Consider the following 16161-nt stretch of genomic DNA (forward strand, 5'->3'; position numbering starts at 1 on the left):
TGGCAAATCAGGGTGAAAAAGTGTCTGGGTATGAAGGCTTTGTGTCACACTCAATCTTCTGTTTCTTTTACAACCTCGCAGACTCCTTCATGACCTCTCTCAACATGGGAGCCACCTGCTTTCTGCTACTCCCAACATCCATCTGCCTCCAACACGCCCTCCACTCACCACCCTCCTCCCCATCCAGTTCTCCATTGTTCCACTTCTCCAGCCCCAGTGACCCCCCATTCTTCTCGGCAAACCTTCTCGCGACCTTCACAGCGTCCTGACCACCCAACCCCCAAACAAGCAGCTCCCTCGTAAAGACACCGCCCGGTTTGGAGACTGTCATAACCGCCGCAATATCCAGCTGCTGCTCCTTGGCCCAGTCCTTAAGAGCAGCCAAGAACGTCTGCTTATCCCCCACCTCAGCCAAGCAAGTCTCAAAGCCCTGAACAACGGTTGATACCCCCAAGTTCAACGACCCATCGGTCCACTTTTTGTAATCCTTTCTGAGAATGTCGCGGTAGGACAGGTGAAGGATACTATCCTTCAGCTCCGAAAGATGGTCAAAATACTTCTCTCTGTCGTATCTTTGCCTGTTTGACCTGGCAACACTGAGAATGGCAACAAGCTTCTCCTCCGCATACGCTGCGGCATTGACATCCCAGTCTGTGGTCTTATCTTTTGAAGTGAGTTTGACAGTGTCGATCAAGATGGGAGCCATGGCCACCCTGGCCAGTTCCTCGTCGATTTCTTGGTGGCTTTGGAGTTGATCCCAGATTGGTTGGCACTGTGAGAGAACGAGACTCATGCAGCTGCCGCATTTGGCGAATACTCTTGGTTGGGCGTCGGAGGGGATGATGCCCTCGTCATCGTGGTGGTCGACGCAGCCTACGACGGATTTGTCGTAACCGCGCTTAGTGAGGTCGCCAGTGAGGACGTTGTGGTCGACTAGGTACCATTTTGTTGCTGATGGTGGCAGATCAGAAGGTGAAGGGAGGTCGGAGAGGGTGATCAGGTCATCTGGGGTGACTGAATTGGAGGAGGGGAGGAAGATTGCGTTGAGCTCAGCACGGAGGGCAAGGTCGGCACGGGGGAGGTTGGAGAGCGGGATGTGGAGAGCTGACTGGGATGAAGGGGCATAGGTGCGGAAGTAGGCATAGAGGACGGCTGAGCAGATTGAATCCAGATCTGACAAAGAATGTCAGTGAGATGAGATAAGATGGGTATAAATGGGTGTGTATGATGGGGGCATACCAGCAGACTCATTGCCTACCACAAAAGTGAGACGATTCGGTCTTTGAGATGGAGGTGCCGTGAGTGCCTTGCGGGCTGTAGCCAAAAATGACTTGAGGGACACCCTCTGTGCCATGGTGAATTGCACTTTTGGTGAGGATTCTGTGAAGATTCTCCGACTTGAGATGGATGAACTTGCAGCTCGTCTGACCTATATGTCAACCTCTGGCTCCTTCATAGGCTCCTTCAACTCCGAGTAAAGATACGTACGTAGCACAACGGCAGGTCCGGAGAAAATTGCCCTTCTCGTGTTAAGGTTCCCGTCAAGAGTAGCCGTCGGGTATCACACGAGCACAACAGCCTTGCTTGCCTTGTCAGTGTAAATCTAGATGTCAAACAGGGAAGTCCCCATGAGGAACCCAGGGACCCAGGACCCGGCAAGCAACGGCTCTTGGCGCTGTCACGGCCCGACAGAACCCTGGAACGCCGTGGCGGGTGGGGGCCGCTTCTCCGACAACGGCCGAGCTTGAATACGGGAAGGTCCACTCGCGCCTTATCATCTCATCCGTGTCATTGATAAGCCCCGCCGTTGAGCTGCCATCTCATCTCACCCAACACCATTTGTTTTGTCGTGATAGCGCTTCATGATAGTCATTCAGTAACCAGCTGTGTTTTGTTTTTGGACACATCTCAGCTCATACCTACTGTCAACACCACACCAGCAGCATGGCACCCATCCGCCTCGCCATCCTCGAAGCCGACACTCCGGTCCCCCAAGCCAACGAAAAGTACAAGGGCTACCTCGGCATTTTTACTCACCTCTTCAGACGTGCTGTGGACCCTGAACCTCTTGAATCAATTTTGACCATCACGGGCCATGACATTGTTGCCTTTCCCTCCACCGCCTACCCCGACCTCGACTCGATAGACGCAGTCCTTATCACCGGCTCAAAGTACAACTCGTTCGACAATGACGACTGGATACTGTCCCTGGTGGAATTCACCCGCAAAGCTCTCATCCATCCCCGCGTAAAAGTAATAGGCGTCTGCTTCGGGCATCAGATCGTGGCCAGGGCAATGGGATGTCTCGTTCAACGAAGTGACAAGGGGTGGGAGGTCTCAGTGACGGAAACGACTCTCACAGACAAGGGAAAGCAAATATTTGGAAACCACCAAAGTCTTGTACGTTGCCCCTCTCCCTTATCCTTTTCACCTATTCTAATAACAATCCACTAGAAAATCCAACAAATGCACCGCGACCAAGTCTACGGCATCCCCGCTGGCGCCCAACTCCTCGCCTCCACCGAAAAGTGCCCCAACCACGGCTTCCTCGTTCCCAACCGTGTCATCACCATCCAAGGCCACCCGGAATTCACCTCTGAAATCATGAACGAAATCCTCGTCTTGCGGCACGGCACCGGCTTGTTTACTGACGAAGTGTACGAGTCTGGCGTGCAGCGCAATGGCGATCACCACGACGGGGTGGATGTCACCAAAGTGTTTATCCAATTTCTTCAGGGCGAGTTCGATGAAGATGAAGATCCAGCGCAAAAATAGAAGGCTCCACATTTACCTAGCTATAGATTCGAAATGCATGCTGAAGGTGCCGAATAACACGTATCTTCCCTGTTTACCGTGTACTTGGTAGTGCGAGTGAAAACGAAACGCTTTTGGGTTACGTATTCAGTCCAGAGCACTTCACACCGATATCATATTGCCACAATACCTCCATCACCTCACAGTCCTTTTACTATTAGACCTCTCTTCAGGTGGTCAGATTGATGGAGAGGTGCCGTATCCAAGCTCAAGTCTGACCCCCTATCCACACTAAACAACCCCCCCTGACACCCCCAGATCTCCCTCCGCCGATCACCCGCCCACACCATCTCCGCGCCCCAAGATAGATCGCGATCATCACACCTCCCATCTTCCATTTTTATCTCTTTGTCCCCTGACTCTATTTAGGCAGCAACAGCAGCATGTCTCAGTCAAAGAGCACAAATGTCTCACTCTTTTCAAAGTCTTGACCCAACCTTCCCCTCCGCAATTTATGTCGTTGAGCAGAATATGTCTTGGTGGACCCTGACGATCACACCATCCGCTTTTGCTCCGGACTGATAACTTGCGAATAGGTTGCTCGGCTGTCGATGCGTTGCTGAATGTAAGAGACACCGAAGCAGGACCTCACGCACTAGAGGACAAATCACCGACGTGGTGCCTAGCTGACTTTGAATGGGTAGATACCTAGTGAAGCGTTGATGTTGATGTGATGTTTCTGCCATGGGCATGGTATATCCAAAGTAAAAATGACCATGACTGACGGTATTCCTCAACCCAATCTTGCCCACCTGCTAGATCCTCAACTACCCATGATCACAGCACAAACCCCAAACGATCATCGTAAATGCCTGGCTTCAAGGCCAATGTAATACCTATCTGACTGACTGCTAACAATGTCTACCGCGGCGCAGCCTGTTCCATCCACCGCTTCCCACCTCAACCTATGCAAATGCTCTCATCCCACCTAAAGAAGAAAATGAAAAACGCCATGAAAGAACAATGGGGGTATACCGGTATAGATCCATCTTTTTGCCCTTATAACGCCATTTGACCCATGAAAACACAGCAAACCCAAAAAAAAAAACAAAAGAGCAAAAAAAAAAAACAAAAAGACAAGAAAAGAAGCTGAATGCATGAACGACCCCTAAAAAACCTCCCCATATACCTTGGTAAAAGTGAATAATGCACCCTATAACCCTCAAACCGCCGCACTGTGACTCCTCTCTCCTCTTTCCCTTCCCCTTCCAGAATGAACCCTCACCGGCATTGACTTCGCCGTCATCTCTTCCCCCTCCGGCTCGTCTTCCTCCTCATCACTATCTATCCCTATCCTCTCCAAATCCACATCCCACCACTCCCTCTCACGTGCATGAACCGCCCTAACCCCCCTATTTATAGCCCGCCTCTCACTCAAAATCTCCGCTTCCCTCCTTTCCCTCGCCAACCTCCCATCCACCAGCATTTCTTCCCTCGTTCTGCCCGCCGTGGTCCCCCCTCCGGCCTTCGTGCTACTCCCCGCCCACCCAAAATAATACCCCAACCGCTTCCTCACCACCTCCCCCACCTTTCGTCCACTCGCATGCCTCCACGGCTGCTCCCTCACCGCAAAAAGCATGCAGTCCACCATTCCTTGCACGCTCAGGCTCAGAATCCCCAGAATCAGCAACCACTGCGGGTCGTTCTTCTTGACCGAGTCATCATACCCCATGACGTGGCTCACAAAGGGAAAGGTCCAGATGATCATGTACACGAGAGGATATACGAAAAGTGACCGTAATTGGCGGCGGACTTTCTCCCGGTTCTTGCTCACGTCGCTGCCGCCGGCGGGCTCAAACGCTAGAGTGGAGGCGTTAAGGTAGGTCGCCCCCACGGGATAGTTTCCCGCCGTGTTGGTCTGTGTTGTTGTGCGAGTTCCACCCGACAAAAGTGTGCCCGCGGCGGAGGAACGGTTGGAGGGTCCGCGGCGGAGCATAGTAAAGATGTTAGGGAGGGAGAGGACCCGTTGGCTGTTGTTGGTCGCTCTCGAGGTGCTGGTGCTATACCGAGAATGCCCCCCGGCAGGGTCGAGACTGCCGGGGGCGGTCGCGTAGAGGGGTCGATCGAAGAAAGTGTCACTCGGTGAGGATGCTGGGTATGAATCGCCGAGCACCGTGGCGCGCCGGAGAGACTGTTGCCCTGCTATTGGGACGGCGGAGACAGGAGAGGCCGCGTGAGCCGCCGGTGGCGGTGAGGGTAAGCCTGGATCCACCGCCGACAGAGGGTCATGCATGTCGTCGATTGACACGTCTGGTGATGTGGTTGCCTGGTTGAAGCCGCCCCAGTTCCATTGGATCGACCGCCCGGGCTGAGAAACCGGTGTTCTAGACGGGGAACCACCCGCAAAAGAGGACTCGGTGTTTCCTGTGTCGTCCACCTGCAACGTGCCGACGGAGGATGCGGACATTTGCCGCGCCTTCACGAGGTTGATCGTGTCAGTAGTAGAGGTTCGTTTCGAACTGGGTGTCGATGGAATAAGTCCGTGATAAGAGATTCGCGGTAGCGTTAATGCGGGGGAGCTGAGCTGTCGCTGGTGTCCGTTTGGTTGCTGATATGTTTGATCCGCACCGCTCATTCCCCGTGGAGGCGGCAGACTAGTGGAACTCCTTCTCCCATAGTCGTCCATCCGTTTCCTGATGTAGATGTAAATAAAAGCGTATATACCAATGATGCTGGCACATATCAGATACCGTGGTATCCAGCTCAGTGCCAGCCTGGACCAACCATTGTCGGTCCGGAGGTAGCAGTAGTGTCCCACATTCTCAAACCCGTTGCCATTGATAAAAGCCAAACAAGCGGTGGAAACTGGAAACAGGTAAAAGACCGAGTATGCCAAGTGTCGGTAAGGGTAGAGGCCGGATTTCGGTCGGAATATATACATGACGGAATGCAGCGCAATGAGTAGAATGGCGACATCTGAGGATTCGATGCCGATGGCGAGGGCAAAGCCGCTGAACTGGCAGAAAGCTGAATCCGACTCGATGGTCCCTTGATATAAGCTGACAAGCGGAAAGACAACGAAGGCGGCGGACTTGACAAAGTCACTTTGGACCAGCAACAAGATCAACCTGCATTCTCTGTTAGTCCATGTTCCAATAACTGAACCAAACGTGGATGGGCACTTGCTCGTGCCGGAAACTTCGCCTCATCTTGACAAACCAGTAGAGGGTGGATAATGTCGAGACGACGCTGACCGAAGCAAAGGTGAGAGACAATATTGTCAGGATGTAGACTGTGTGTTCTGTGTGTTGGTCATCGGCCACGTATCGGCTCGTGATCGGTGACATCAGCTCGACCGGCACGGAGCTCCGTACGCTCGCTGGAGACGAGCCGTGGAGAAGCTCCATCATGGCAGAGAAAAAAACCATCCTTCCACCCACTGGCTAGACGAGAGGTCCAGCTACCGTTGAATATGATGTCCATGAAGGCGGCGGCACATATTTGGTTGGGGTTGGGTCGTCGGCTTCGGTGGTGGTGGTGGTCAGCAAACGTCGCCGAGCAGGTTCCCTAGAGTCGAGGGTCCATGGACCCAAGATAGAAAGAGGTAATGCTGAAATGCAGCCAGAACTGCGGGTGTCGTAAAAGAGTAGAAAAGGGAAGAGTGAGCAGAGGTGTGGCTTCCAACTACCGAGGATATAAGGTACGAGGTATGAAGTGCCTGGGGAGGCAAAGTGGACCAACACAGGGCCGGTAAAAAAGCTGTTTTCAAAGAAAGAAAAGGAATTGGCCAGGAGATAGTTGACGGCAGCCGCGAGCGGTGGAATGTTTGTTGTTGACTCGCCTACGCAGCACACAGCTTGGCAAAAGACCAGAGACCTTCGGAACTTGGAACCTTTCTCAAGGGACACGGGCATGCGGCATCACAAACAAGATGGGTATCAAAAAACAGCTCAAGGAATTGAAAAGCGAATCTGTCCGGAAAAAAAAAGAAATACAAAAATGTACACCGGTGTAGGTGGCAGGCGCCCGGAACAAGGAACGATGGGCCGTGGGGCGGTCGAGGTGGAAGCGATCAACATGATCATATCCAGGACATGGACCTGGGTCGGGATTGGCTCCCCGGAGTTGCTTTCTGACCACAACTCAACTCTGAACAGTAGCACATACAAAAGAAAAGGCTGCCTCTCTCTCTGCGATCAGAGAGAGGGAATGGAAATTTGGGACGGGTGGGGGTGTCATTTGCTCTTTGCGAGACCGGTCACACTCTTCTCAGCCCACGTCACAAAATGTGGTTCACAGTGACTGGCTGTGCAGGCGCCGCAGAGAAAAGAAAAGTGAGAGGCGACAGACCTACCAGAGTCCCATCTGCAGTGTGTGAATGTCTCCCTCCTTGCCAGTAGGTGAGCTTCTCCACTGCCCGCTGATTGATGAGGATGGCCATGAGGTCATCTACCATAAAGTCGTCCGTGATGCCTTGACATTCCAAGAATTCAGGTTGGCGCCAGTCCAGGTGACGGGACCGGATGGTGGGATCACCCGCAGGGTAATTTATCGGGGCGCTCTCGATCTGGCGCATGATGAGCCGCGGGCGGCCGTCAATGACAAGCGAGACCGAGATCTGCTGGGGCTCTTGGCTTTGCGGAGTCGTAGTGATATGGGTGTGTGGGTGTTGGAAGAATGCCCAGCCATTGGCCCGACCAGCCAACCGGACGCATAAGCTCCAAGTGCTGCGCTGCCGAGGGAACAACCTGCTTTTGTCAAGGCGTCGCCGTGTCCGAAGACTTGCTGCTTCGGCTTGCCATTATCGAGGCCCATGTCTCAAGGAATGAAAAAGTACCTGTTGGGAGAAAAGAGAACATATGGCACGATGGATTTCCAGGCCCTCGGAGATCTGCCTGATCCGTACCCTCCTTGAACCGCCTCTCTCCCCTGGGCGGTCTGTGCATCGCGGGGGCTCCCGCCGCCGTTGAACCCAATTTCATCATGCCGGGGTGAGTTTTTCCGCCCTGGCCTGAAAAGGTTTGAACACACCATCGTACGAAAGTGAAGATGACGGGTTGGTTTTTTCTGTTACAAACCAGCAGCTCGGAAAATATTGTCTCTCCTGGATACTGTGGGGAATACCGTAAGAGAACTCTGCTAGTATCACATTTTTGACGCGCTTTGCTGACGCAAAAAAAACTTGTTCAAGCGATCCTTTCTCGGAGATTGCTCCCGACAAACCGATTTGGCATTTTTGGCGGTGAGAGAGGAAAACCCCGCATGGCGTTTGACTTTTGAAATCCAAATGCCACAAGAAAACTGCCTCTCGCTCGGGCGACGTGTCATCCGTCCAGCCCAAATGCACGCCGGAACTGACATTCCTACTGCTTGCCCGTCTGCGGCTGGGTTGATTCACCGGCTGGACCCTGCCACCCCAGTTTTGTTTGACATTCCCGCTGCCTGCATGGAGAGTTTCCTGCATTTTGTCCCGCTGCAGGAGCATTGGCCTTTTCCAGGTTTGTTGCTGGGCGGGGAAACCAACATGCCAGGGTGAAGATGGCTGGTGAGGCCTGCTTCGTGGTCTCCCCTTGCCCGTAGCTAGGTGTAGGTAAATTGTGCGAGGAGGCGTTTGACTTTTGAGATAAATACGAAGCAACAGATGTGGGAGAAGACCCCGAATGCTTGAACATTGACGTTGAATGTAGGTGTGGCATGAAAGGATCCGGCAGTCTGGTTAAGCTCATCGACCTTCCTAACTGGGATGGCATTGGCCACACAACGTTCGCTTGGCGGAGCAAGGGCAATCCCTTGAGACATCCATCACAGTCCGCGTCATAGCAACTTCATATAAACGAAGACGGCAAGGAAGAAAAGGGAACTTGTGCAAATACAATATACACCTAGTCACCCCGAAGGAGGCAGTCCGTCATAAGAACCTTGAAATTGATCTGCTTCGGATTCAATGGCCGCCCTGTCCATCGAACTAGCCGCCTTGCCGGAGTAAGACTAGAGAAAGACATAGTGGGAACCATGAGACAATATGTATTGTAGATGGCCTTTGCTTGTATTACCGCCAATTGCTCTAACCCAACAGGTTGACATACGGCTCCGGCCACCGTCCCCAGACCATCGGCCGAGTCAACCGGCCGCTAACCGTAGACAGTATCTTCAGTCTTCGCCTGTCCTTGTCCACGTCCGATACGCAAACCCAACCGATGACAGGCGCCTGTCGTATTGTCTCCAGGGGGTCATTGACCGAGGCATCCATGACCGCCAGCGTCCAGTGTGACATTTCCTCTGAGATCTCTGCGCGCTCCAGAACCTGGTTCGGGTCGTCGAGATCCATCGCTGTTCATGTATTAGCCGTTGTATGTATGATGATTCAGATCCAGGACGCTTACCATCAACGGCCCTAAAGATCACGACGTCGTCAAAACTAAACGACTGCACCGAAGGACTAAGAGCTCGCTTGGAATCGCCAAAAAAATAGTCCTTGATCAGAGCCTTGCGTGACGAGAGCAGATGCTGTCTGTCTTGCTCCACCACTCCATCAGGTTTGTCAAGATTCACAATCTCAATCGGCTCCCCTAGTGGTGTCTTCCTATCCCGGCGTCTCAACTCAGCTTCCAAGTCTGGTGACCCAAGCACGATAACGATATTGACTGCATCACCACGTCAGTCTTCTTCTCCCCTTTTCTTCGTTTCACACCCAACCTACCAGCAAATTCTCTAATGACGTGCATCAACCCCTCCACCCCACCCCCCCTTTCCCTCTCTTCCTCTCCATCCTCTCCTTTTACCTTCACCTCCCCCTTCCTCACCTCCACGGCGGGGGTATCAACAACCACACCTCCCCTCCTCACCCCTTGATCCCCCCCCGTCTTCGCCCTCACCGAGCTCCCCAACCGTCTCACCAGATCCTTCCAAAGCCCCTCATCATCCTCCACCCTCTCCCTCCCAAAGTAATACCCCACCGGCAACTTCACCGGCACCGCACTCGGCCCACTAGACGGGGTACACCCCACCCCAACCCCCCCCTCCGGGTCCTCCACATCCATCACCGTAGCAAACACCGCCGCCGACAACGTCCCCGGCAAAGCCAACATCCCATCCCTCGGATCCACCGTCGCCAGCACAGGCTGCTCCCCCTGCCTCGTCGCCCAACCAATCAGCATCTTCGCTAGCGAGCTCTTTCCGCTCGCCGGCGGGCCACAGATCATAACCCTCGGCCCATGACCACTCCCACTGCTGCTCTGCGACCTCCGTGCCTGGAGGAGGAAGTGCAAGTTCAGATAGGCGACAAAAGGCGAGTCGGCAGAATGGGGGTAGTGTTTTACGTGCTCGGACTCGAATTCACCCGTTATTTCAAGCGTGGCGCCCGTGAAGGTGACGATCTTGGAGCGGCAGCGGGTGATGTTGTAGGTTTTTGTCTGGGCGAGCTCGGTGCCGTCGCGCTCGGCGGTTCCGGAGAGCAGTCGGCAGGTGGCGGTGGAGGTGGGGGATATTTGGAAGCGCCATTCGGAGAAGGGGTGGAGGGTGAGAGTGCGGGTTGATGGGAGGGAGGCTTGCTGGGAAGAGTGTTAGTAAATGGTTGGAGGGGGAGACCTAGGAGACATACCTGGGCTGATATGTGCCCTAGGCCGGGGATGGACATTGTGGCTGGAATTTGGATGGTAGGTTCGCAGCGAGATGAAAGATTCGATGCGAGATGCTCGTAAGGTGGTTTTTTTGCTGGGAGACGCGTTTGACGCCTGAGCTCTATTTAGCGTTGAGTGCTGGAAGGAGAGCTGAGCGTAGGGCTGCAGGGCTGGAAATTTAGCGGTTATTAGTGGGGGCTCTGCTTTCCCGTCATCCAGGATCCCACACAACGAAAGGCCTTGGACAGACTCACTTTTCTAATGTCTTCAACATCAGCAGGAAAACTGGACGTCTTGATTGGTCAGCCTGGAGAATGAGCTATTGCTACGAAGCTCTTCGACACATGAGGATGGCAGCCGTACCTTCTTCTCAGACGGGAATAATTCTACATTCTGCGCGCAACTTCGCATTTAACATTCCCGAAATGTGACACAGACTGAACCAAAAGATTGAGAAGAGTAAATCTGCGCTGAAATGTACGGCAGTGGGTATTCGAAATTCAACGCTATTTGTCTCCAAGCTCCCGAGATCATGTTTACCTTTCCCCCGGTCATTATCATGAGATTCCCAAATGCATATGCACCACTTTTTCTATGCGCCGGAAATTCGTCTATGGTCTTTTTTTCCCTTTATTTCGCCAACTCCTCAAAAATCTTGATAAGACTTCTAACGCCAAAAAGGCTGTTCTCATCTGGCCCTTGCCCAGGAACCCAGGTGGCATGCGCAAAATCGATCAGCTTGAGCGAGTAGATCTTTGGCAGTGAGGCAAACTCTTCGTCATCGCTCTCCGCCTCCCCGGCGAGCTGGAGGACCTTGACGTCTCCCTCAATGACTCCATTAATCGTGGTACCATTCCCCTGCGGCAGGATAATCTCTCCTTCACCGTCCATAACGATGCCGCTGTCAACGCGGGACGCGAGGGGAACAGGTTCCTTCTCGGTAGCCTCCTTTGGTGGGGTTGTTGGCGTTTGGTTCTCGATGGCCGCCCTGAGCGCATCACCGTCTCCTTCAAATGTAAACAGCAGACTAGCCGAGTACATTCTTGTTTCTGAGCTGGCAAGGACCTGTTCCACTCTCTTCAGGTCGTTGACGAAAGCCTCGGCCACAGCCCTCCCAAGGTCCTCGTCGATATTTGCTCGCGGGTTAAAGATGAATTTGCGAATCTCATCCACAACGTTGTCCTTGTTGACCACCAGCCTGCCATGGTCCTTGTTATAGACCTTGTAGCCTTCCTGGTCCCACTCGTCTGGGTTCTCCCCCCCCTTGTATACGCGCATGCCCGCGATGCGAAAACCGTGCGATCCGTTTGTGGTGACCTTGGTGATCTCATCGAACCGCTTGCGCTTCTCCATGGGCGCATCGTCTGCCCAAAGTCTCTGACCAAGCTTGGCGTCCAGAATATTGGGGCGCTTGAACCCGTAGGCAGCATTCTCCAACACCACTGACTTGTCCGTGGCAATCTTGCGGCTCTTGTTGGGTTTCCAGGAGACATTTTCATTGCTAGCAGCCAGCGCATCTGCCTCCTTGGCAGCCTCGGCCGCCGCGACGTCGGCAGCGTGTTGCTTGGCCATGCGGACAGCCTCCTCCTTGAAGTGTTGGGTCATATGCTCAACAGCCGCGGGGATCTGCTCCTCGATATCGTGGACATCGGATGCGTCGTTCAGGACGAGGGTGCCAAGATACTCGGGCATCAAGTCGGCAAAGGCGGGGTGGTCCTTGAAGGCCTTTTCGTAAAAGTCGATTTCTTGCTGGACACAGGGCTTGATGAAGAGCTCGCCTTCGGGATCGCAGAGTGTGCCATCGCTATTCCAAAAAAAAAAAACATGTTCGTCAGTTACCTTTGCGCCATGCGCGCGCGACGAGGCGGGGCTGTGCGCTTACTGTCCAGCGACGGCGAAGTTGTAGGGCTGCAAATCAGCGTGCTTGGGGATCTCTCTGTTGCTAATCATTTTGGCGATTTTTTGGGACGATTCTCTATGATCGCAGAATTTCCAAGGAGAAAATGCGAATCAAATGTGTGTGGATTTGCCTGCGGGCTGCCTATTTGTATTGGGGAGAGGGGTCGGGCCGCAATTGTGAGAGCTGGGTGCATCGAGGTGCGTCGGTCTGTCAAAACATAAACCAAGGGTCGATGATGGTCTCTGGAGATGTTGGTTGAAGGAAAGCAGCGGGTCAATGAGATGGGAAAAGCGGACATTTTCTACAAGACGCGGAGTTTTGCGGATCGGGGGGGGAACGGCATGGGGGTTGGTGGTCGGCGCATCGCAGAGGCGGAGCGCATGGCCAACCTCCAACTCCCAAAAGCGCATCTCATCTCATGAGGGGGAGGGGTCTCTCCGCACTCACAATAGTGGATCGCTTCGCCAGCGCCAAAGGATTGGACAACCAATGGCATCCCTCAGGGTCCTCTTCATGCAGCCTGCAAACAGGGGTCGGGGAGGACTTGTTCGTCACTGCGCCCACTCGCCCGAACTGTGAATGTCTCCCGTCAAATCATCAACACCGCTCCCCGCGGGCTGTGGCGGTCCTCGGGGGGCGGAAACACACGTATACAGGCACAACCTTCGGCACCGGAGGCGTCCTGTCCAGCCACGGCCCATACACAGGGCAACCCCCTTCCTACCTTACCTTCCGAAATCTGCCTTGTGAAAGGCTTGTCCATTCATCATTCTCCCTGCTGACCGCAGCGTACTGCAGATGCAACGTGGATTCGGGTCATGGCATGACCTGCATACCTAGGCTATCAACCTGTCAGACAGGATCTCCCATCTCGCATTGTCTCCTGATACGGACTCGACAAGATCATGGTGGGTGTCATTCACCCTTCCAGAAACACCACGCGGAGTTCCCCTGTGATGGCAAGGTGATATCGTGAATCATTTTTTACTCATATCTCCGAGGCTTACGGATACCTACCTACTACCTTACATCTTGGATCGTATCATGAAAAAGGTCAGCAAGTTGCAAGATGGCCGGTTTTCCGTTCAGATGGTGCTGAACTTGCTTGGAGGCCCCGCCATTCAGCTGTCTTGCCAGCGCCTTACCAGGTTTTTCATAGCGTACCCACCAAGAATTGTTAGTGCAGCGGAAGTGAGTGAGCTGATGGCCGGCAGTTGGGTCGCTTGCATGGATTAGTTTTGTGGACCGTTTGACGACAGGCCTCCTCCAAGCAGAACATCACCAACTTCTTTGACGATGTCTTGAGAGAAAGCAAAGAGAGTTATGTCTATGAAACATTGCGGAGATTGGCGCTTCTAGGGTCCCTGCCATCGTCAATAACGAGAGCAGAGGTTTCCTTCTTGGGATTGGTGGCCTCTGAAGATGAGGTCAAAACTCACCCAAGAGAGCAACCGCTGAGGTGGTTTGACAGTTCTTGACATGGAACAAACGAAACACCTGGCAGTCAGCAAACACCCGGCTTCTCTACAGGCTGCAATCGCTGCCTAATACCGTGCTTGCAAGAGAATGTTAGGCTGGCATCTCGGATGTGGTTCCAGATTGCTCCGATATCACCATCTGTCATTCCATCTTATCACACTTGCCTCTGGTTGCTCCTTCCCAAAGCCAAACTTCCAGTTACAGGAGATGAAACTGGACAGAATTTACCAGAGTATTCATACCTTGGAGTAAGTGCAAAGTCTACGGTATATTATCAACGTGACTGCCCTGAGCTCCTTCCTCGCAACTCTCAGAGCAACTCTTCCGCCCCGCCTGTTTGTTTCCAGGTTGTTGCCTTCGCAGAACATTCCTCATTCAATCTCTTGTTTTTTGAATTCAGAGGGCAGGATCTCGCGTCGATATCACATCTCTAAGCCTCTTTCCTCATTCCAACCTTTCTTCTTCGGGCAACCCGGCCACATTTCCCTCACCCGACCCCTTCGTCCTCAATACTTTGCAGCCGTATCCTAGAAATCATGGACTTCTCGCCGACAGGCACCGCCTCGATCGGCGACCAGGTCTACGGGAGCCATGACGCCAAGATCCCGGATATCTCTGAACAGACAAAGCTATTCAATGAAGCAATGGAGGGCAAGCCTGACGACAAGGGCAAGAAGAAGAAGAAGAAGAAAAAGAAATCTAAAGCCACCAAGCCGACCGGGTTTGAGGGTGAGTCGACACTGTCTAGGTGGCTGTGCACCATCATAATACACTCCAACCTTTTTTGTAATGCCATGTAGCTAACATCTATCACAGAGTATTACTGCGAGCCGGTGATAACTCCCGCCGAGGCTTGGGACGAGAAGAACCTGATTTATTCTCCCGACCGTTCCTTTGTGGAGCGCATCGAAGAGGGCATCCAACGGTACCGTGCCCGGCGCCGCCTGGATGCCGTCCGAAACCAGGTCTTTACTCAGTACCTCATCCTTGGCGGTGTCGATGCCACTGCTCGCCAGTTCCAGGGGGCGGATAAGCTGCCTGATGACCTGATCCGGGAGTCTACCAAGGGCGAGCTGAGAGACATGGTGTCAGATGATGTGATTCATCGTGGGGGGGAGGGTGGTGGCCGGTTCTATCATCCGGCCAGTTCTGAGCATTGGGATGTGGACTTTACGGGGGTTGTGGCTGGGTTCATGTGAGTGTTTTGTTGCTTTCGGGTGTTGGGTGGTATTGACTCACCCAACCAGGTCTCACAAAGTCCTTGACATGTCTGGCGGCGAGATGGAAATGATCTGGATCGCCTCGAACACCATCCAGAATTTTCTCAAGTATTTGATCCTCCATGATGTCTGCCCCGAGCACGCCGACGATATCAATAGAGCCATCAAGCTTTGTGACCAAGCCTTTGAGGAGATTGGTCTCGTGAGCAACGCTTTGGAACTGGTTCCGGGTGCCTTCAACCGCTCGGTTGCGGCACTCCACTGCGAGGAAGAGGACGGCGATGCTATTTCTCTTCTTGTTGACAACAAGGATCTTGACCGCAATCATGCCCTCCACACCGTGGCTCTCATCGCGACTTTGGTCCTACCCACTCTTGGTGGTAGCAGCACGCCCAATGTCAACGCTATGGAGGTGACCAACCCTATCGAGCGCACCTTTGAGATCACATCCATCACCCCACCCACAAAAGAGATGCGCCAAAGGGTAGCCGTCGTCAGCGAGCACCTCAGAAAGTCTAACCCATCCGCCCCTCCCATCCAGGCCTGTGGCACAATGCAAGGTCACCCAGTTATTGTCCTAGACGGGTGGGACGTCACTGATAAGCTCACCGATGAAGAAGCCAAGGAGGAGTCCTCGTTTATTCTTGAAGAGCTGATTCTCGAGCAGCTGAGGGTGGGCATGAAGCTGACGATTGGGGTTTCGACTTGCACTTTTCCTGGGGGTGGGGCCTTCAAGGTGGTTCGCTATGTCAAGGGAATCAAGCCGAGCTTTTACACGTTCTTGCCACAGGATTTGATGAGGTATTGGAAGGAGCCGGTGCCGAATGAGAGACCTGGGCCTAGTATTCATGATAGGCATGATTTGCTTGAGTTGGCGGTGGGTGAGGATGAGGCGGATGATTGATTTCCTTTTGGGGTACTTTCGCTGCAAAAAAGGGGGAATGGATGGCGTTGGGGTTACATCGTATGGAGATGAATGGGAATCTGTGATGGAAATATGAAGAGGCATGGCGTTGACTTCGAATTAGGATTCGGGACAAGAACTTGAGTTTAGTGCGTCGAGAAATGCCATCTTCATGAGTCCTGCTTCCGGTGACCTGAACGTGATCAGGATGTGAACAGGGAGGGAAAATGTGACTGCTGGTGCAAGGTTAATAGGTGATCAAGTCGATAACCGTCTGTTCATTTC

The 16161-nt window shown here is 53.2% G+C and overlaps 6 protein-coding genes across 6 annotated transcripts; 2 read left to right on the plus strand and 4 right to left on the minus strand.

Annotated features, from left to right (window-relative positions):
• Window positions 1-8: 8 nt before the first annotated feature.
• On the minus strand, window positions 9-1696 carry PPX1 (Exopolyphosphatase). The gene is made up of 2 exons (XM_062881397.1): window positions 1240-1696; window positions 9-1173 (listed from the first exon to the last, which is right to left on the minus strand). The coding sequence occupies exons 1-2, from the start codon at window positions 1352-1354 to the stop codon at window positions 68-70; spliced, it is 1221 nt and encodes a 406-aa protein (XP_062730132.1). The 5' UTR covers window positions 1355-1696; the 3' UTR covers window positions 9-67.
• QC761_609860 (uncharacterized protein) lies at window positions 1573-2884 on the plus strand. Its single transcript, XM_062881398.1, has 2 exons — window positions 1573-2400; window positions 2455-2884. The coding sequence occupies exons 1-2, from the start codon at window positions 1945-1947 to the stop codon at window positions 2773-2775; spliced, it is 777 nt and encodes a 258-aa protein (XP_062730133.1). The 5' UTR covers window positions 1573-1944; the 3' UTR covers window positions 2776-2884.
• Window positions 2885-3976: 1092 nt separating this feature from the next.
• On the minus strand, window positions 3977-6182 carry GPR1 (G protein-coupled receptor gpr1; the record flags this gene model as incomplete). The annotated part of the gene is made up of 2 exons (XM_062881399.1): window positions 3977-5882; window positions 5941-6182. 2 exons carry the CDS (start codon window positions 6180-6182, stop codon window positions 3977-3979), a joined length of 2148 nt encoding a protein of 715 aa, XP_062730134.1.
• Window positions 6183-8818: 2636 nt separating this feature from the next.
• On the minus strand, window positions 8819-10593 carry CLP1 (Cleavage polyadenylation factor subunit clp1; the record flags this gene model as incomplete). Its single annotated transcript, XM_062881400.1, has 4 exons — window positions 10355-10593; window positions 9455-10304; window positions 9138-9398; window positions 8819-9084 (listed from the first exon to the last, which is right to left on the minus strand). The coding sequence occupies exons 1-4, from the start codon at window positions 10388-10390 to the stop codon at window positions 8819-8821; spliced, it is 1413 nt and encodes a 470-aa protein (XP_062730135.1). The 5' UTR covers window positions 10391-10593.
• A 190-nt stretch (window positions 10594-10783) lies between these two features.
• QC761_609890 (uncharacterized protein) lies at window positions 10784-12890 on the minus strand. Its single transcript, XM_062881401.1, has 2 exons — window positions 12256-12890; window positions 10784-12177 (listed from the first exon to the last, which is right to left on the minus strand). Exons 1-2 carry the CDS (start codon window positions 12321-12323, stop codon window positions 11004-11006), a joined length of 1242 nt encoding a protein of 413 aa, XP_062730136.1. The 5' UTR covers window positions 12324-12890; the 3' UTR covers window positions 10784-11003.
• Window positions 12746-16099, plus strand: QC761_609900 (uncharacterized protein). Its single transcript, XM_062881402.1, has 3 exons — window positions 12746-14481; window positions 14569-14947; window positions 15000-16099. The coding sequence occupies exons 1-3, from the start codon at window positions 14289-14291 to the stop codon at window positions 15874-15876; spliced, it is 1449 nt and encodes a 482-aa protein (XP_062730137.1). The 5' UTR covers window positions 12746-14288; the 3' UTR covers window positions 15877-16099.
• The last annotated feature ends 62 nt before the right edge of the window (window positions 16100-16161 follow it).

The sequence above is a fragment of the Podospora bellae-mahoneyi genome, chromosome 6 (assembly GCF_035222275.1).
Source record: "Podospora bellae-mahoneyi strain CBS 112042 chromosome 6, whole genome shotgun sequence".
NCBI classification, from domain to species: Eukaryota; Fungi; Ascomycota; class Sordariomycetes; order Sordariales; family Podosporaceae; genus Podospora; species Podospora bellae-mahoneyi.